Source organism: Hermetia illucens, chromosome 5 (assembly GCF_905115235.1).
Source record: "Hermetia illucens chromosome 5, iHerIll2.2.curated.20191125, whole genome shotgun sequence".
Taxonomy (NCBI): domain Eukaryota; kingdom Metazoa; phylum Arthropoda; class Insecta; order Diptera; family Stratiomyidae; genus Hermetia; species Hermetia illucens.
Window position 1 is genome coordinate 74,016,908 of NC_051853.1, and position 17,317 is coordinate 74,034,224.

The window sequence follows — 17,317 nt, forward strand, 5'->3', positions numbered from 1 at the left end:
TCAAAGCCACCATTTGTTTTTAGACCATCCACTCGCAAGTCTGTTCTGAAGCGTAAACTTGCAAAAGTTCATGTAGTCAGCTGGAGAAATTCGAATTCCTGCCATATGGATTTCGTTGCGTTCGCCACTGCAGGTTGTTCACCGTGAGTTTGACTTTTTTTTGGGATGTCTCTCCTAAGAGCGAGAGTCACAATGGTTTCCTGGTGTTGGTTTCGAACGGATTCCCTTAGTTGTCATTAGCCATCACGTAGGAGGAGTTGAGCCAATGGATGTTATGATAGGTGCTGGTCATTGCGGCGGAACACTGTCCAGCAAACTCAAAATAGCGGCACTGTTTGTGAATTTACTTTACCACGTGCTTTGCTGAATCGGTTGCTGAGATATTCAATCAGTTCTTCAACGTATTGGTGAAGTGATTGCAGCGAAATTTGTGATTGCTGCGCCTCTTTTTATATAGTTATTAATTTTTGGTGCACAAGTAAATGCTTGCATCGACACCTTCGACTATAATAATTACAATTGTTGGCGCAACAATCCATATTGGATCAGGGCCTTGAAGTATGTTAGAGCACTTCATTCACGACCCTAACGGTACACTACAATACACTGTAGAAGGCAATGTGATCAGCATTTTACTAACCCGAGATTATTACCCTGATTTGACTAAGATACTCATTCATAGCTGAGTCGACTGCTATTCGATATCTAGGCACCTATCTATCTGTCACCAGTGAGATTTGAATCGCGACCTTCCGCTACGACAGCCTAGCTCTCTGACCACTTGAGCCATCCGGACATATAGAACTATACAATGGTAATTTCATATGTCGGTCGGACATAACTAAGCGCTATGAAGGGGATGAAACGAGCTGAAGCTGCACTGTGTAAGCGACCTGAGTCGAGAACGTTGATATTTTCGTCTGGATAAATTCACGAAGTGAGTCTGCTTTTCAACTGCGCGTATCTCCGCTTGCAGCGAGTTGACTTGACAATCGGTGGACAATTATGTCACGGAATTCGGTGTCATACCGCGGCAGTAGCACTGCTACGACGAAAGATGTTGTTGTGGATTTATCATATTATTCCCGCAAAGGTGGCCTTCACTTTTTGAAACTAAATTTCGGGGTCGTGGGGATTAAAACCTGGAAATCTTGGTGGGCAGTTCAGCGCCGTCGCAGTCGCACTCGTGACTGCAGGCATGTTATGTGTCCTCGGCATCTCGTTGTCACTGTTTTTATACTGAACCCGACAATTCTCCTTTTGAACCCGGGGTCACCTTGGTAGCAATTACCAGGTTGATGAATGATTAGCAGCAAAAATTCAATAAAAGCCTTTTCAAAGTTTTGTGCAAAACAAAACTTTTTAAAATCAGTTTACGGTTTGGCTCCATCTGTCATACCTATTGTCTCAGAAACACTTACTCCGATTGATACAAAATTTGGTAGAATCCCACTGTATGCAGTGAGAAACATAGTTCTACGTTGAATTTTAGGGGAGGGAGGGAGTTTCCATACATGCAAAAGGAAGCGTGTAATTTTTTTTACCGAGTATAGTTATGTAGGATGTCAAATAAAAGGTCTCGATTAGTACTTTCCGAAACCGATATTAGTTTTGACATTGATTGCAAAGGGAAGGAGTGCGGGGTCCAAAATGTGTCAGCTACTTCAAGGACCCGTTCTCAGAAACTATCCAACCCAAACATCTGAAAAGAAATATGGTGTTCTATGCATATGGTGAGTTAGGCTTGAAAATATTCTTGAAATCGATACCTCATTAGATAAAGTTAATAGTATATTACAATACTTATTATAAGTTTTAACCTATAATCATCAACTTTTGCAGTAATATAGGTCATCCAATAGAGCACGATACAACCATGTCTAGTGGAAATAGTAATAGAATTTTATTAGATCGTCACTTTTTTGCCAATTTCTTGCATTCTAACACTTTGAATGTCAATTCCCACTTAAATACTTTGATATAAGACATACACAAAATCTCTCATACCTGAAGCGGTTTGCCGGCTTGTTTTACCTTACGACTTTATAAAAATCGGCTCACTGTCTACCTGTCTGTCACGCGCACTTTTCTCAGAAACAACTGTACCGATTGACACGAAATGAGATCGGAAGGTTGGAATTGTGAACCCCCGGACATGAGGTGAATTGCATTGCTGTACGTTGAACTAAAGGGAGAAGGGTGGGGTTTCCCAAACACCTAAATGAGGGGTGCAAATTTTCTTTCATCGAATATAGTCAATACGGGGTTTCAAATGAAAGGTCTCGATTAGTACTTTGCATGCATAGTGTTGCAAAGAGTAATCATTGAGGACCTACTCTCAAAACCATCCAACCGAAAAATCTGAAAAAAACGGTGACCCGCGCATTGGGTACCTAGGGCTCAAACTATATAATAGATTTAACAATAGTATGTTATTATATTTTGAAAATTTACTGGGAACCCCCTTGAGTTCATCCTGGATCCACATGACAGTAAAATAGATAGATAGTAGGAGGCATCATATTGGAAAGTTTCTAGAAATCCTACTTTTATTAACAAAGTTATAGTAGGCCGAAGTTGCCTTTTCCGCATCAAATTGCTACTCTGTAAGAGATAAAATGTCAGTTCCAGATCGAATCAAATATAGGGTATATCCAACTTATATACACTACGAGCTATATATAAGTGAAACCAACGTGTAGCCAAATATTCTCACATATGAACAAAATATTTCATACCTGAGGCTCTCTCTTCTACCGAGTGGCTGCTCTACTTAACCCTCTAGCAATTAGCTAACATTTAGGAAGAAGATCAGTTCGGTGGGGAAGGAAGCGAATTAAACAAGCTGAGGCGATTCCCGACTTTCTCATTTCAGGTAAGTGTTTGGAAGTAATTAGTATCGCCACAACTGCCACTGCTGATCGGAAAATCCACATACAAACTGCATCTTTTTTGATGAAATATGGTGGAGGTATTCAGATTAGCAACTCCCACGAATACAGTTAAAGGCATTATTTTTGTGTGTAAGAAGAGGGGAAGCGAGTCCCCATAAAATCAAAGACGATATGAGACTATAGCCCTGTAGGGTGTCATACGAAAGGTTCCAAATGGTAATTTAAAAAAGTAGATTTATATTTAACAGTAGTTGCATGAGAGGGAAATGAGAGATAATAGAATACTAACCTTAAGCGAGATAGGATTCATTTCTAGAAACTTCTCAACTCAAATTCCAAAAAAAAACATAATGATGCGCCTATATGAAATCTGGGCCTCAAAATGCATCAGCACGTAACGAAAAATTGCCACATATGAAATACGCAAAATCTTTCATAGTCGAAGCACCGAAATACTTTCCAAATTATTATCTTTATTATTTATACGTGTTTGTAAAACAAAGTCCATAATTTTACGAAGTGTCCAATAATTTAACATCTTTGTCAATGATCGAAGAATACCGAAATGATAGCTAATTTCGACCTCGTTCGGTGTAGGTTGAAGTGTAAAGTAGTCGATGAGAAAATAGATCAGCAGTTTCATCTCCAAATTAATTACCACCCTCTTCCATAAATTATGTTATTCTACAGGAAGATACCCTCGTCTCTGTCACTTTTACCCGCTTGAAAGCCACAGATGAAATATTCGCGTGCGAGAGATCCCTAGGGCTTAGCGGAAATAATTAAAGCAGCAGCAAATGAAAGAAGCCCATAACCATTCGAGGAATAAATAATTCCTCTTTAGCAGCAATAATTATCTCTTGTAATACTCCACTTGAAAGGCTTTTCAGTGGCACCTGCGGCGCACGACACTTCAATACAGCTCATATCCCTCCCGCAAGTTCCCGGAAAATGCTTCCCATTTAATACATTTTTCCTACTCATACTTCCACGAAAAATTATATGCATGCGCAAATACTCGTACAATACCCATTCAATACAACACACTCAACTATCCCATCTGAAATTGCAACCCATTCGTATCCCTGAAAAACGAACCGTTAAGGAACTTTGTGCTTATTGTGAGTTTCGAGATATCGAAACGAGAAAAGGATGTCCGACTTTATTTATATTTCAAGCATCGAAACGTGCAGTTTCTTAAAATTTCTCGGAAGAGGTGCCAGGATTGATACGAGCCTACTCTCGTATCACGTCTTATATTTAGTGTCCAGGGAAATGATATATCTGTGTAGCACGTGGGACGTACTTATTCCCCAGTCCTACTATCGGGTGGGGTGGTATTGCAGAAAAAAGGGAGATTTTGGCGCCAAACTTCCTGTTAACAGTGGAGGAGGGAAACAAAATTGATCCGAAAAGGTTCAAGAATATTTTTTGATATGAAAATTCCGTGGAAGTTGAGAGTGAAGATAGTAATATTGATGAATCGGCTCTGCATCTGTACGAGTATGTATGTATTTTTGATACCAAGCGGAGAGAAATGAAAAGCATGTTGAACGATACGGAATGCAAAGAAAATTTTCCAACGGTGGTGTAAAGCTTTGTTAAATAAACAAAAGGATGCTCTCTATAAAGGTTAGCCAGGGATACGAAGCACCGGAAGAAGTTATTCAAATAGAGAGAATCGAAAAACCCAAAAGAGATTATTCATATCTTTTTCTCAATTGGTAGCCAAGAGGACAAATAGAATAGAGAATAATAGAATCTTGAATAAAGAATTCATCTAGATGTTTGCCAATATCTCATCCACACCACTAACCGGGAGATAAAATCGTTTGCTCAGGACACAATTTAGATTAAACGTTTGGGTTCAGTTCGTTACTCTTAAATTCTGTCGTCGTTAATTTATTAATTATCTTTTAAAATGATATAATTACACAAACGGCACTCGACTACCCTTTTAGTATGTCCTAGAATTCAAATAGTGAAATGTGCCTTACCGAACGTTCGAAAATATATTCAATGTCTAGTACATAGTAGACTTGCCAGATTCCAACATTTCAAATGAGTCGGCTTTGACCTCATAATACAAAGATATTAAGTTAACAACCTATTTTATGACAAGGAGTTTATACACTACGCATATACGTACATATACGAGACGTAGAATGGGCGAATAAAAAACGCAGACAGATTGAGAGGAGTCGCGTATGTAGGACTTCAGATAAGGCATCATTCAGAAATAATTTGGAGTAGGTGTGATGGAATTGGGAAGGATTTTGACGGATGATTGCTCAAGCCCAACTGACGGACCCGATTGCTATTATGATGATAATAATTAGGAATACAATATAATCCTCGGAATTGAAAGGAATATCGATCTATCGGACAGTTCTAAAGAACCCTTCTGCATTCGATAACAAAGGATTAGACCGTCTCATACAATCACTCGCAATACGCCATGAACTATTTCAGCAAGTCGCCTGTGCCTTAATAGAGTTCCTCCACAAAGTTCATTGTGTGTCCTTAAGAATATATCACAACCAAGAACATTAAGGAAAGTTTGATATTATTTATGCCGAAATCCGATTTATTATTAATTGGTCATTTGATGCCGAGATATATAGTTTGGTCGTGCATGACTCTAAAATATGTGATAAAAATAAGTATCTCGCCTATCAGGAATTGTGACGTACTGACCTTCAGTATCTCACCTCAACAAGCTTTGTGAGAGAGGCATATGAGGCAATGTATAAATATATTCACTGTCTTTTGCTGTGAAAAGATGTATCATAATATGTTTATTGAAGAATGAACATTGGTCAAATGATAGTGGTATCGAATCGCTATCGAATCCTACCTCCACCTTCACGCAGTGACCACTGGATGTGTCGCCAACAAAATAGCAGACGGAGAAGGATAAAGTCGAGCTTTCCGCGCCTTACGGGTTGAGCGAAGCGTTGAAAACGCTTTGTCGGAAAATATTAACGTGTCCAGGAACCCAGGATACAGCCTCGGATTGGAAGGATCAAACAGCAACCACTTCGGCAGCATAAAAAGGAATATCCTTTGGGGTCTTAGAATGTGTGATTTTTTTTAATTCAGTTCCGTCTTTTCTATAAACAACACATTTAGGCGGCTGGTAACTGATTTCAAACCGATTAATGAACGGATCTGTAGTAGTAAACTAGACTAATGGTCCAAAACATATGAAAATGGAAGCAAAGGATTATAACACTCCAAATGGTAAGAAGTCACAGATTTCGAATCCACTCGCAACTTTGAGAAATCAGGTCGTGGTCGAGGCACGGATTTTGGAGGCCTCAGCGAATTCATATTCCCCCACGGAGAAATCTGTGGAAGATAGGCTCTCCACTTCACTGGGAAACCTACATCCGGTGTCTACGGCGCGATCAGCCAAAAAGGATAGTACAGCAACTCCGTTAATGAGAGGAACTAGACACCTGACTATGGCCAGCCTGTCGGTGACACTGATGACTAACTCTTCTAAAGTATGGAAGAGGAAGACTCGACAGAAGGAAACTTCAGCCGCAAAGGAGAAGGGACTACAGACTTGTCTGTTAGAATCTTCTACTTCGGAGCTGGTAATGTGGACGCAACTGGTCTAAGGCTGGTATGTGAAGACAGATCCATGCAGCCCGGACAACGTGAACCAAGGAGGGCTCCTAGCTGATGTCAACGAGCACTACGAAAGAAGGCGAAGTTTATTGAGAACGAGGACATGGACCTTACTACACCACCAAGTTTGGCGATATCCATAGAAATCAAACGCAAGAAAGCGGAACTTAAAGCGGAAGGTGAGGACAACCTGGTAACCCCGATGAGATCCACACGGAACGCAGCAGACTATTCAATTAGCGGCGGTTTTCATATTAGACTGCACTTATGTACATAAGAGTTAGTCAAATTAAACTGCAGCATGCCAAAGTTTCTTCCTATCTACTGGCGGCAAGGTTAGTTCAAGAGCTAGTTCAAGAGCTATGGGTTCGTTTTAACAGAATCTGTGATATTGGATCAGTCAAGGGGACTAGGATCTTCTTCGATTAAAGATCCTAGAGACCGAGGGCCTGCGTTCTGATGTCCAAATTGTTAACGGCAACCATGGAGAGACATTTCTGTTCCCGGGACCTTATTGCAGTTAACTTACAATACCAAGTTAATGTCATAGTTGCCTCTGCTTCTTTACCCTATGATTCTTTGCGCCTTCCGCCGACGCAAGAACTAAGGGATATGGTATAGGTTGTGATGTGAACGCTCAGCATATTTGTTGGGGCAGTAGCAAACGCAATCATAGAGGAATAAAAACGAGAACTGGGCTTTTCCTTTGGGAGAATACACAACGGTCTTTCAGGCTGAAGTGTATACGATCCTGGAGGCGGCAACCTGGATGATTGACAAGCCGTTGAAATACTACTTTGATCACTCCAAAAATCGTTCAGGAACGTAGAAACCGATTGAAATCTGTTTCTAAGTTCAATACGATGGAATTACTCTGGGTGTCTGGTCATCGTGGTGTAGAGCGAAATGAAATCTCGGATGCCTTAGCAAAAGAGGCTTCAACTTCCCCCATACCCGGCCCGGAACCAGCAATTGGGGTGTCGATAGCATTGGCTGATGCTGCTATCAAAAACTGGGAACAAGCTTCCCATAACGACAGGTGGCGAAGCCTTAATGCTGTTAGACACACCAAACTTTTCTTGTCAGAACTAAACAAACAAACTGCATTCTGAGTGCCTCTCCCCCCTCAAACACACACACATACCTATAAACGATAGTATGTCCTTTAAACCTATAACCGACGGAAGCGTTATTCCAAATGTTTCAACCTGGCATCTAATATTAAGCACTCTTCCAGGTGCCTGGAGCTGCTTTGGACAAATGCTAGAACATGTGTCGAGATTTCATCACTATACTCAACAGAATCTACGGACAGCTCCCGTAGATATTCCTAGCTTCCCGAGATAATAGTTTAGCCAGCAGTGATTTGGGAGTATCACCCCTATGACCCGGAGCTTCTTCTTGGTGAGGTTGAAACAATTTTTCGAACGCTTGGGTTCGTGTCCTCCATGAGCACACTGAATTGTTCAACTCATGGTAAGTTCGCTCAGTAAAATTCCCTCAACCGTTCCTCTTCAGGTTTCAATGTTTTAACAGTGAACAATGAGAACTCTTTTGGCTTTCCGACATATATTTTCAACATATTTTTCCAGTGTAGTTTTTGATCCAAGGTTATTCCCAAATATTTGTCCACTATTACTCGTTTCACCTCCATGTCATGTAATCTAATGGCTCACAGGTGATGTCGCTTGCGTGCATCCTAGTGAATGGTACTATATTAACCTTGGCTGGATTTATGCGCAGCCGCCCCTTTTTGCACCAGTTACTAGTGATTCGCAGTTCGGTTTAAATCCTATCACATAGGGTATCCTCATATTTTCCCCTACAGATTAAAACAATATCATCAGCGTAACCTGGCCCAGCATTCAAGTGTTTGCTAACTTTCCTAGGAACTCATCAACTACTATGATCCAGGTCAATGATGATAATACACCACCTTGAGTAGTGCTCATTACAATAGAATTCGTACTTGTCGGTACTTCTATTTGCCTACTCCATACATTCTAACCATCCAGAAAGCCAAGATGTGTCCCACTCCCTTGCGTATTAGGACACTTCGCGGTGTGCTATCGAACACCCCTGCGACGTCCAAAAACGCAGGCAGTTCTTCTTCCTTCGCTTCTTAGGCATTCCGTGATACATCCGTCAGGTGATACAGAGCAGTCTTAATTGACGGTCCTGCCCGGCCTAAAAGATTTAGGGTGAGAAGCGCCCGTTACCATGTCCTTGGTATATATTAAAATGACGTGGACATCAGCAGACGAGCAGACATTCAGCTGGAATACGTCGGCAGGAAGGTGGCCCCAACTGATTCCAGAGGTACCTTACTGGTAAAATCCGAACGCACACGAAGTGAATGCTCTTGTCCGATCGATGCTTCGTGCGAAGAAAGTGTTGGAGCACTTCGGGTGCGAGTTAAGTGGGGCTCAGGGTCAATGAATCCAAAACGAAATACATCACCCAAACTGACAAAAAAATCGTCTACCTAGGAACCTTACTTTCGAATGTGGTCCCCTCCATAATGAGATCGAGAAAAGTACACAGGCATAATAAACTGCGCATCTACAAAATATTAACTTGTAGATGCGCAGTTCTATTGTTTGAATGTGCGACATGGACCTTAACGGAAATGTCAGAAAAGCAAATCGATATCTTCGAGAGAAAAGTCTTCCGAAAGATTTTCGAAGCCGTAAAGGAATGGGATGCTAGACGAATCAGATACAATCATGAATTTTATAAATTATTTGACGACCCACCAGCATCGATATACTTAAGTCAAAATCCAGAAATTGCAATGGGCTGGCCATATCGAATGAATTCACGAGGCAAGGATCCGAAACGAGTGCTGAAAGGCAGAGTCGATGGTAACCAAAGAAACGTCAGGAGGACTCAGTCGACACAGATTGAAGATCAATTCTAAGATTTTCTAACTGAACGACGCAGTGTTTGGATTGAGATAATTGGAGGCGATACGTCCGGAAGTTCAAAGCTCGATTTGGCTATAGATTACTCGTAAAGGAAATGGTTTTCTTTTAACCCACATTACGTATCTGCCACAAATTGGCGACCCCACGTAATCGTCTTGCGAGAAAACATGAACACAACATCTCAAATTTGTGCCTGACTTTGAATGACATACAGTGTTTTTTATGGTAGCGCAACTTCGTATCTTGTCGAGCATAGTAATCATGACGGAAGACGACAAGTTCTCCGACAAAACGGTTAGCGAGATGGACTAGAATATCCTGCACCCATGTACTGAAATGGCAGAGACGTGAATATCGCAATGGCAGTCGCGAGGACCCTCGTCACCACAGAAGCACCGTAATGCAAAAAGAAAAGTTTTGTACGATTACGATTGTAAGTTCCACGACAATACGTGGAGGTGCCAAAAGCCATGTTCATTGACATACACTGCCAAATCCTTGCAAGACTAATCAGGACAAAATAGCGTCATCAACCATAGAAGATTAGTACTTCTTGAAGATCTTTCCGGACTCAAGTTAAATCGACTGAGGTGCAAATATTTCAATTTTTCCATATCCCTACCTACCGAAGAAACCTCAGCCTGCGACAGCCATACTTTCTACCGCCCTGGCTCCAGCATCAATACCTATGGTCAACAAATGCTCACAGTCTGTTTGGATTTCTTCGGGAATTCAGTTGAAGTTTCTGTCTTCCAATCATTGGTGCTCATGATCGACCCTCATCACGGTTGGCCTCTCCTGCATTGAAAACCGTTTTATATGCACTGCGTCAGATGACTGCTCAAGCATTTTCCGAGTACAAGCAATGTCAACATTGATCACAGAGTTACGAATATTGTTACGAACAGACCACCAGTCGTGGAGAAACGTTGCAGACTCAAACCAGAGAGACTGAAATCGATCAAAGAGGGTTACTACCGTCCGTCGGGCAGCCTTTAGATATGACACATTTCGCCTATTTCGTTTCCAATATTGTCGACACTTGGTATCCGACTCAACGATACAATACATACAGCATCTTCGCCTAATATTGGAAGGGTTAAGCATGGTCGAAAATGTGATCAATGTTATCAAGTGCAAAGTTGTTGTTTCAAAAGTCGATTACATCAGAATGCATTTCCTCTCAATTCTTGAGTAGAGATTATATTCAGTTAAAGGAAAGGATCGACTTCTAAAGAACTTCGTCATTTTCTTTGAATGATTATTATCCGAGTTTCATTTCCAACGGGTGAAATTGATTTTAGTAAACTTAGATTTAGTAAAGAAAAGAGATAAGAGCTTAGTTCACTAGACTCTCGTAGTTAGTAAAACCTTTGAAGATAACAGAGGCAGTTTTTGTTGCTTTGATCACCAGAAGGCGCAATTTTCAGATCAAATCTGATCATAAATAGCCGATCCATGCATTTCAACAAACATCGGAAAAATCAGCGGCACGTCGGTAAGTTAAACGAAACTCATATCCTTCATATCACAATTGTCAACCTCAATCATTGCGCAGCAGCACCAGACCTACTTTCACAAACCATCAATGAGAAGAAAGTCGAAGTGGCCATAATCAGCGAGCCTTATCGCAGTAATAAGAGTGGTGCCTAGGCTGCATATATAATTGAAAAGGCGACAATATGGGTTTGCGGAAATCAGGCCATCCAAGAGGTGATGGAGTTTCCCGAAGTTGAATTCATCAGGGAAAAATATGCGGGATTTACATGTACAGTTGCTACGCTCCACCAAGCGTGACGATGATATTATGCAATGCGAGGAACTGTTAGGTAGATAGGTCCATCATCAACCGTCTTATAGAAACGTTTTGTTTCCGTCAAGCTCATTCAGCGATCGACGTTGTATAGTGGCTGTAAGCTAGCTCGAGATGCGATGTCCTTTAGGGAATGCTATGCCATAGAAACATTCGTCGTCCAAAATGAGTTCATCTTAGCCAGATAGGAGTGGATGAAATCTTCATGGAATAAAACGGGCGTCCCTAGTTATTTAACGAAGCTCGTCCAAAGTTACCTCTCGGAAAGTACATTTCGGCACGATATGGATGAAGGACCTAAACAGTACACCATCACAGCGGGAGAACTACAAGACTCGGTCTTGGGTCCTTCCCGAAGCAACGTGTTATACAATCGTCTTTATCCCTCTCGTGCCAAAAGAGTCACTATAATCGGTTTCGCAGATGATCTGGCCGTTGAAGTATACGCTAACGAAATCGCCACAAAAAAGACAGAGACGGTCTCGACTGCTAATCGAAGGAAGAAGAATCGTGTTGGTGGCCATATCACTTCAAAGCGAGTTATGAAATACCTGGGGGTGATGACTGACGGTAAGATTAATTTGAAGGGACACCTAAACTATGCCTATGAGAAAACGGTAAATACCAGCAATTCATTGGAATGGATGACACAGGATAACACAGGAGGATTAAGATACAGCCTAGATTACTTTTGGCCGATGTGGTTCGCTCTATATACGCCGCGGTCAGGGAGGAAGCGCTAACATATGAGAACACTCGGAAGAGGATAAACATGACTTACAGCTCAGCTGAGTTAAGGGTGCACATCGCCTTCAGGGCAATCTCAGGCAAGGCAGCGTGTGTTATTGTGAGACACACTACTGTTCTTTTACGAGAAAAGAAGAATGAATCTACCCGAAAAGGATACAGAATACCAAAAAGCCACAGAGCGAGAGTCACTGGAAAAACGTTAGGATAACTCGCAGAGGGATCGCTAGACTCACACTCTGATTCCCCGTATTGAAGAATGGATTCAGCGACGGCATGACCATATTAACTATCACCTGACTCAATTCCTAACAGAGCATGGTGGTTACAGGAGGTATGTGCACCGGTTCACGTTGGATCATTCTCCTTTTTGCCTTGAATGTGGTTGCACACCTGAGGACCTGGATCATGTCAGGCTCTACTGACCTCAAGTTTGCTCAGAAAGAAGGAATCTGGAAGATTCTCTGAAAATCAGCATAAACACTCAGCACATCGACGGGGAAATGCTGAAATCGAAGGCAAATTGTGGCGTGGTGAGCTTCGCAATTAAAAGGATTCAGGCGGAACTTGGAAAAACGGAGTGAGCGAGGAGAACGCAGATCTACCACTTCCAGTCCTACGGAAATCCTGGCAATCTGAGAGCTTCCCTAGAGAATGGAAGAAGGAGCTGATCGTTAAGATTCCAAAAAAGAGCAAAACAAGTGAGTGTGATAATTGAAGGGGTAATTCCTTGCAACCTGATAATGGCTAAAATACTCCTGGAACGCATTAAACAACATCTCGAAAGCCTAATCGACCGAGAGCAGGTTGGTTTCATCAACACTCTACGAATAATTTTGGAACAATGCGTGGAGTTTAGATCTTGCACCTGCTCTTCACCGACTTCGAGAAAGTTTTCGATAGCGTGATCCGGGAGTACATCTGGAGTGCTCTACTCAGGAGAGGCTTTCCGGGGAAACTAATAGGTATTATCAGAGCGACATATGATGGCGCAAAATATTACGTGGATTTTGAAGTGCAAAGTGAAACGCACTGCCGACACCGATATCATTTCTTCTTGCTTGTTCGGAGGATTCTGCATTGCTATCCGAGAATAGGACATGGAACGTGACCACCACTGTCACACGAAAGCGCCAATCCTTCGTCAACACCTGTCTGTGTCATATCATCGAAGAACTCGGTGGGCGCACACGTCTGTCTCCCATATGGAACGTGATCGGAAGTCTGAAGTGGCAGTGGATTGGTCACACATTAAGGAAGGGTGGAAATTGCATTGCTGGCTACTCTCCCAAGATGGCAGACGAGTGGGTCGCCCAAAGGGCACTCAGTCAGAACAACAACAGAACCGGGGAGAAGCGCGGCTATCTTGGAAAGTCTTGGGAGATCTGAAGCGGTGATCGCGATCCCTGGAAGTTCCTTGAACATTTTTCTCGTGATGAGGGCGGCGATCCTTGAGCTTTCTTTGGGTTCACTTGTTCCCTTAAGACTCGAGCAACTTGATTGACTTCAAATAAGCAGCTTTCTTTCGGTGTAACCATAGATATTTTTGAAAGTCCTGAGTCCATCTACGTTAAATGGAGGAGGAATACCTTTTCCAAATCCTACCCCCTTTTCAACGTAGCGGTGATTCGCATTGGGCTGGTCTCTTCAACCTTCATGTAGCTTTCTACAGGCAGAAGTCAATTGATAAAGTAGGAGGTAGACCTCTTAAGTAGCTTTGTAGCTTGTGTTCCGTTTATCTTTAATGGCTTCCTGGGGCGATCGACTTAATCTGTTTAATTGTATTTTAGGACTGAAGATCAGTGAGCCTGTCATTGTCTTTTCAAGTTGTGCTTTACTTGGACCAGGTGTAATGTGCTATCCGGTGTACTATTTTTTGAAAAATGGATATTACATAGGTGTGAGATAATACGGTCGTTATTTCGTTGAATTTCAACAGAACTTTATCTACTTCGCCTCTGGTTTTCAAGGAAGTGTTGATTTGCAGATAAGCGCTTATATACTTACGGAAATTCAACCAGTTCCTTGATTTGGTTATTAGCTTCAAACTTTTATTAGTCGTTATAGGTACGCTCGCGAAAGTGATAATGACGGACGAGTGGTCTGATAACTATCGCTCGCTATCGGCTCGCCTCACGTTTTTAGTAACATCAAAGTCAATCAGGTCCGGGATTTTTTATCGATCGGCCAGCAGATCGTGGCGTATCCAGATGAAACGATTTCAAGTATAGTGTCTCAGGCTAATACCTCTCACAACTGTCTTCATTTATTAGTGATCAGTCTGGATCCCCAATGAGTATGCTTAGCATTAAAATCCCTACCGACAAGAAATCTGTTCCCCGACTGTGTTAAAAAAATCTTCGAATCTCTGAGAAGTCAGTTTAAACTTTGGAGGACAACAGTTCGCATTGATGGTTATCTCTCTGGTCCATTCCAGTAATCGGGTTGAAGTTGCTTAGAGGTAGTCTTTACAACAATCTTCTAGAAGATAATGCTTAATGCGGAATCTGATGAGTATTTCGGTACCGTCATGGGCTTTCCCTCCCGAATGCTTAGTGTTACAGAAACAATCCATCCATCTCATCCATTGAAAATTGCTTTTGTGACGGAGATGAGCTTCGGATAAGAGCATTATACCAGTTTCCTCGTCAACCAAGAAGCCTCTTATTTCTAGTTTATACTGGTTGGCGCCATTTGCATTGCAGTGACATTCGCTTCTGGGAAGGTCCTGTAAGATCTGGGCCATATTACGCATAATTTCTAACATCATATGTTGCATCGAGACCATAAAATGGTTCATTCTTTGAGTGAAAGGGGAAAGCCTTTCAGATTGTAAGATGAGGCGCTTGTGTTTACTAGACCTTAGGATGCAATTTTAAAATGCTCACACCTTGCCGCTATTGCTTTTCACACTCGATATTAAGCCAGATTAGTAGTGTAAACTTTGCCAGTGATAACAAGTTCGAAAATTGCCTCGATATGGTATCGGCCAAAAGGCGATCGAACAATTAGGGAGATGTACGAATATAATTGAATCTTATTAACTTGTTGATTAAGTCGATTGATAAAAAACAAAGGAGTTTGTTACAGAACCTAATATTTAGAGCTAGAGGTGCGTAATTTTCCTAATTAAATTTGAGGCTTTCTAATTTCGTGTCCACGTCTAAGGCTATGATGAGTCGCTGTAATATTTAAGATTGACCCACATTAGGAAAATATTATTCTAGAAGCTGTTTGTTAGCGGATGCTTCGTTAAAGCTCCACTCAGATATTGACGTTTTTGAGTTTATTGAATAATTGTTTCCCGGCCCTTTCTTCAACAAAGTATTTTTTTTTTTCCAAATTCTGTTCTTGGAAAAAAGGAAAAAGAAACCAAATTCAAGTCAACTATGAAATACCAAACAATCAGGAGATTGTGCAGTTAAGGTCTATGTGTCTAATATAAGGAACTAAGACGTGTATCTCATTTCTAAGTCAGTGATACCCAATTTCATATCTGAGCTCTATAAAGGAACGGGTTTGACCTGGCCACAAGCGTTTTCTCGCGGCATTCATCCTTCATCGGCTTCTGAGAGTGCTAGAAATGTTTTCACTGAAAGTGCATGTTGAGTTCATCTATCTTGTCCTCCGCTAGATCCTACTGCTTCCTGTTGCACTTATTGCATTTATTTATTTAATTTTTGTGGAGATTATGTTTCAGTTTCATTATCATCACAATTGATTCTGCCGAAGTGAAAGGCTCAAAGACAAAGCTGCAGAGTCACCCAATCGCTATTCAATATTCAAATTTTACTTCCTCCAACTAACAAACTTTAAAAAAGTTAATTTTCTGCTGCTCTAATGCTAACCTCATGTGCCTTGGGGTGGTGGTGGCTGCAATGGTGATGCTGGGCATAGTGAACGTCGGCGGAATCCATCGTCGCGGCTGCCACATCCAATCCAGTTACGGTTAGACCGACATAAATTAAAATCACCGACACTTTGCATATTGCACCCAGACTATCACCGGCCAGGCGAGACACTCGGTGCAGCGGGGGCGCAGCCAGTAACGACATTTTCGCGGGCATTCTGACACCGAGAGCCGGCCCTGTACACCACAAAACTGCTTATCAACAAACCCAGTGACAGGTACCAATGCCTGTCATCACACCCACTGACACTTCACTACACCGAACGATGTAACCGCGGCACAGTGGGCACCAGCAAGTCCTGCGGTTCCAGAAACACTGTTTTCGTCAACTACTAATCCAGGTGCACTCATAAAATGCAACACGTCCCGTGGGAACGAGGGAAAAAATCGATTCCGGCACTGTCACCACCAGCGGCACCGTACACACAACATTACTCGACCGAGGGCAAAACACAACTGTCAGTTCCAATTGGACGCGAATCGTCAGCTGGTTGCCGTGGTGTCTGGTTGCCGCCAGTGCTCGGAGATTTGTAGGGAAATAATCACTCCGGCTGCTATGCAACTCGTAATGAAACTAAAATGGAAAACTTGAATGAAAATTCATTTATTCGGTAATGTTTCTCTGTTCAGAGTTTTCTTCGTACAATCAACGTCGCTTCCGAGGGAACTTCTGATTTGAATCATCTTTACACGATGGGAAATTTTTGAAATGAATTCCGAACATTAGTGGGATTCTGATACTTCGGTGTTAATGGTTTGTGTCAACGACTTGAACGTTCATATATGGCGGATAATTGATAAGGGGATAGAAATCTGGGACTTCTTATTATAGCATAGTTCGAGTCTAATTAAGACAGTGAACGGTTCACTATTTTCGAAATGTCCACCACTCTGGAAAGCTTTCAGATTAATAATATCTATTAGTCGTTAATGAGAATTTTTACTGGGTAAATTTGTTATTTCTGAAAACAGTCCTATGGTCATGAAATGTTGGAATTTCTAATATTCATTATTTTCCTAATGAATAAAAGACAAATTTTATTTTTTAATGGCGAATAGTGAGTTTTTTATTCCCCATATACCGGTGTTTTGAGGACCAGTTGTCCTCTTCCTCAATGAGTTTTTGTCTGAGCTGCTGATGGTCCTTAATCCAGACCTTAATTGCTAGTTAATTTTATTACCTAATAAATCCAAAAAGTCAACTGTTGAGGTTTCCTAAATTACTGTTAATTCTTTTTTCCACCCGTATCTTGTGGACGATGAACTCCCTAATGCCAAAGAAGAGTAAAACACCATGGTGGAACCATGGTGGCTCCTCAATCGTGCTCTGAAGGGTGAATCAGGCACTAGCTGGAATCTCTATAAAGAAACACAGAAGGCTCTAAGGAAG

The 17,317-nt window shown here is 41.6% G+C and overlaps 1 protein-coding gene across 2 annotated transcripts in view; it reads right to left on the minus strand.

Moving 5' to 3' along the window:
• LOC119656924 (leishmanolysin-like peptidase) overlaps positions 1-16,485 on the minus strand; it is a 314,894-nt gene extending 298,409 nt beyond the window's left edge. The window contains exon 1 of one of the 2 annotated variants that reach the window (XM_038063616.1): positions 15,866-16,485. In XM_038063616.1, the coding sequence (XP_037919544.1) occupies positions 15,866-16,084 (219 nt within the window). In that variant the 5' untranslated portion in view covers positions 16,085-16,485. The remainder of the gene's footprint in view (positions 1-15,865) is intronic. The other variant, XM_038063617.1, reaches the window with a different exon arrangement.
• Between the last annotated feature and the right edge of the window lie 832 nt (positions 16,486-17,317).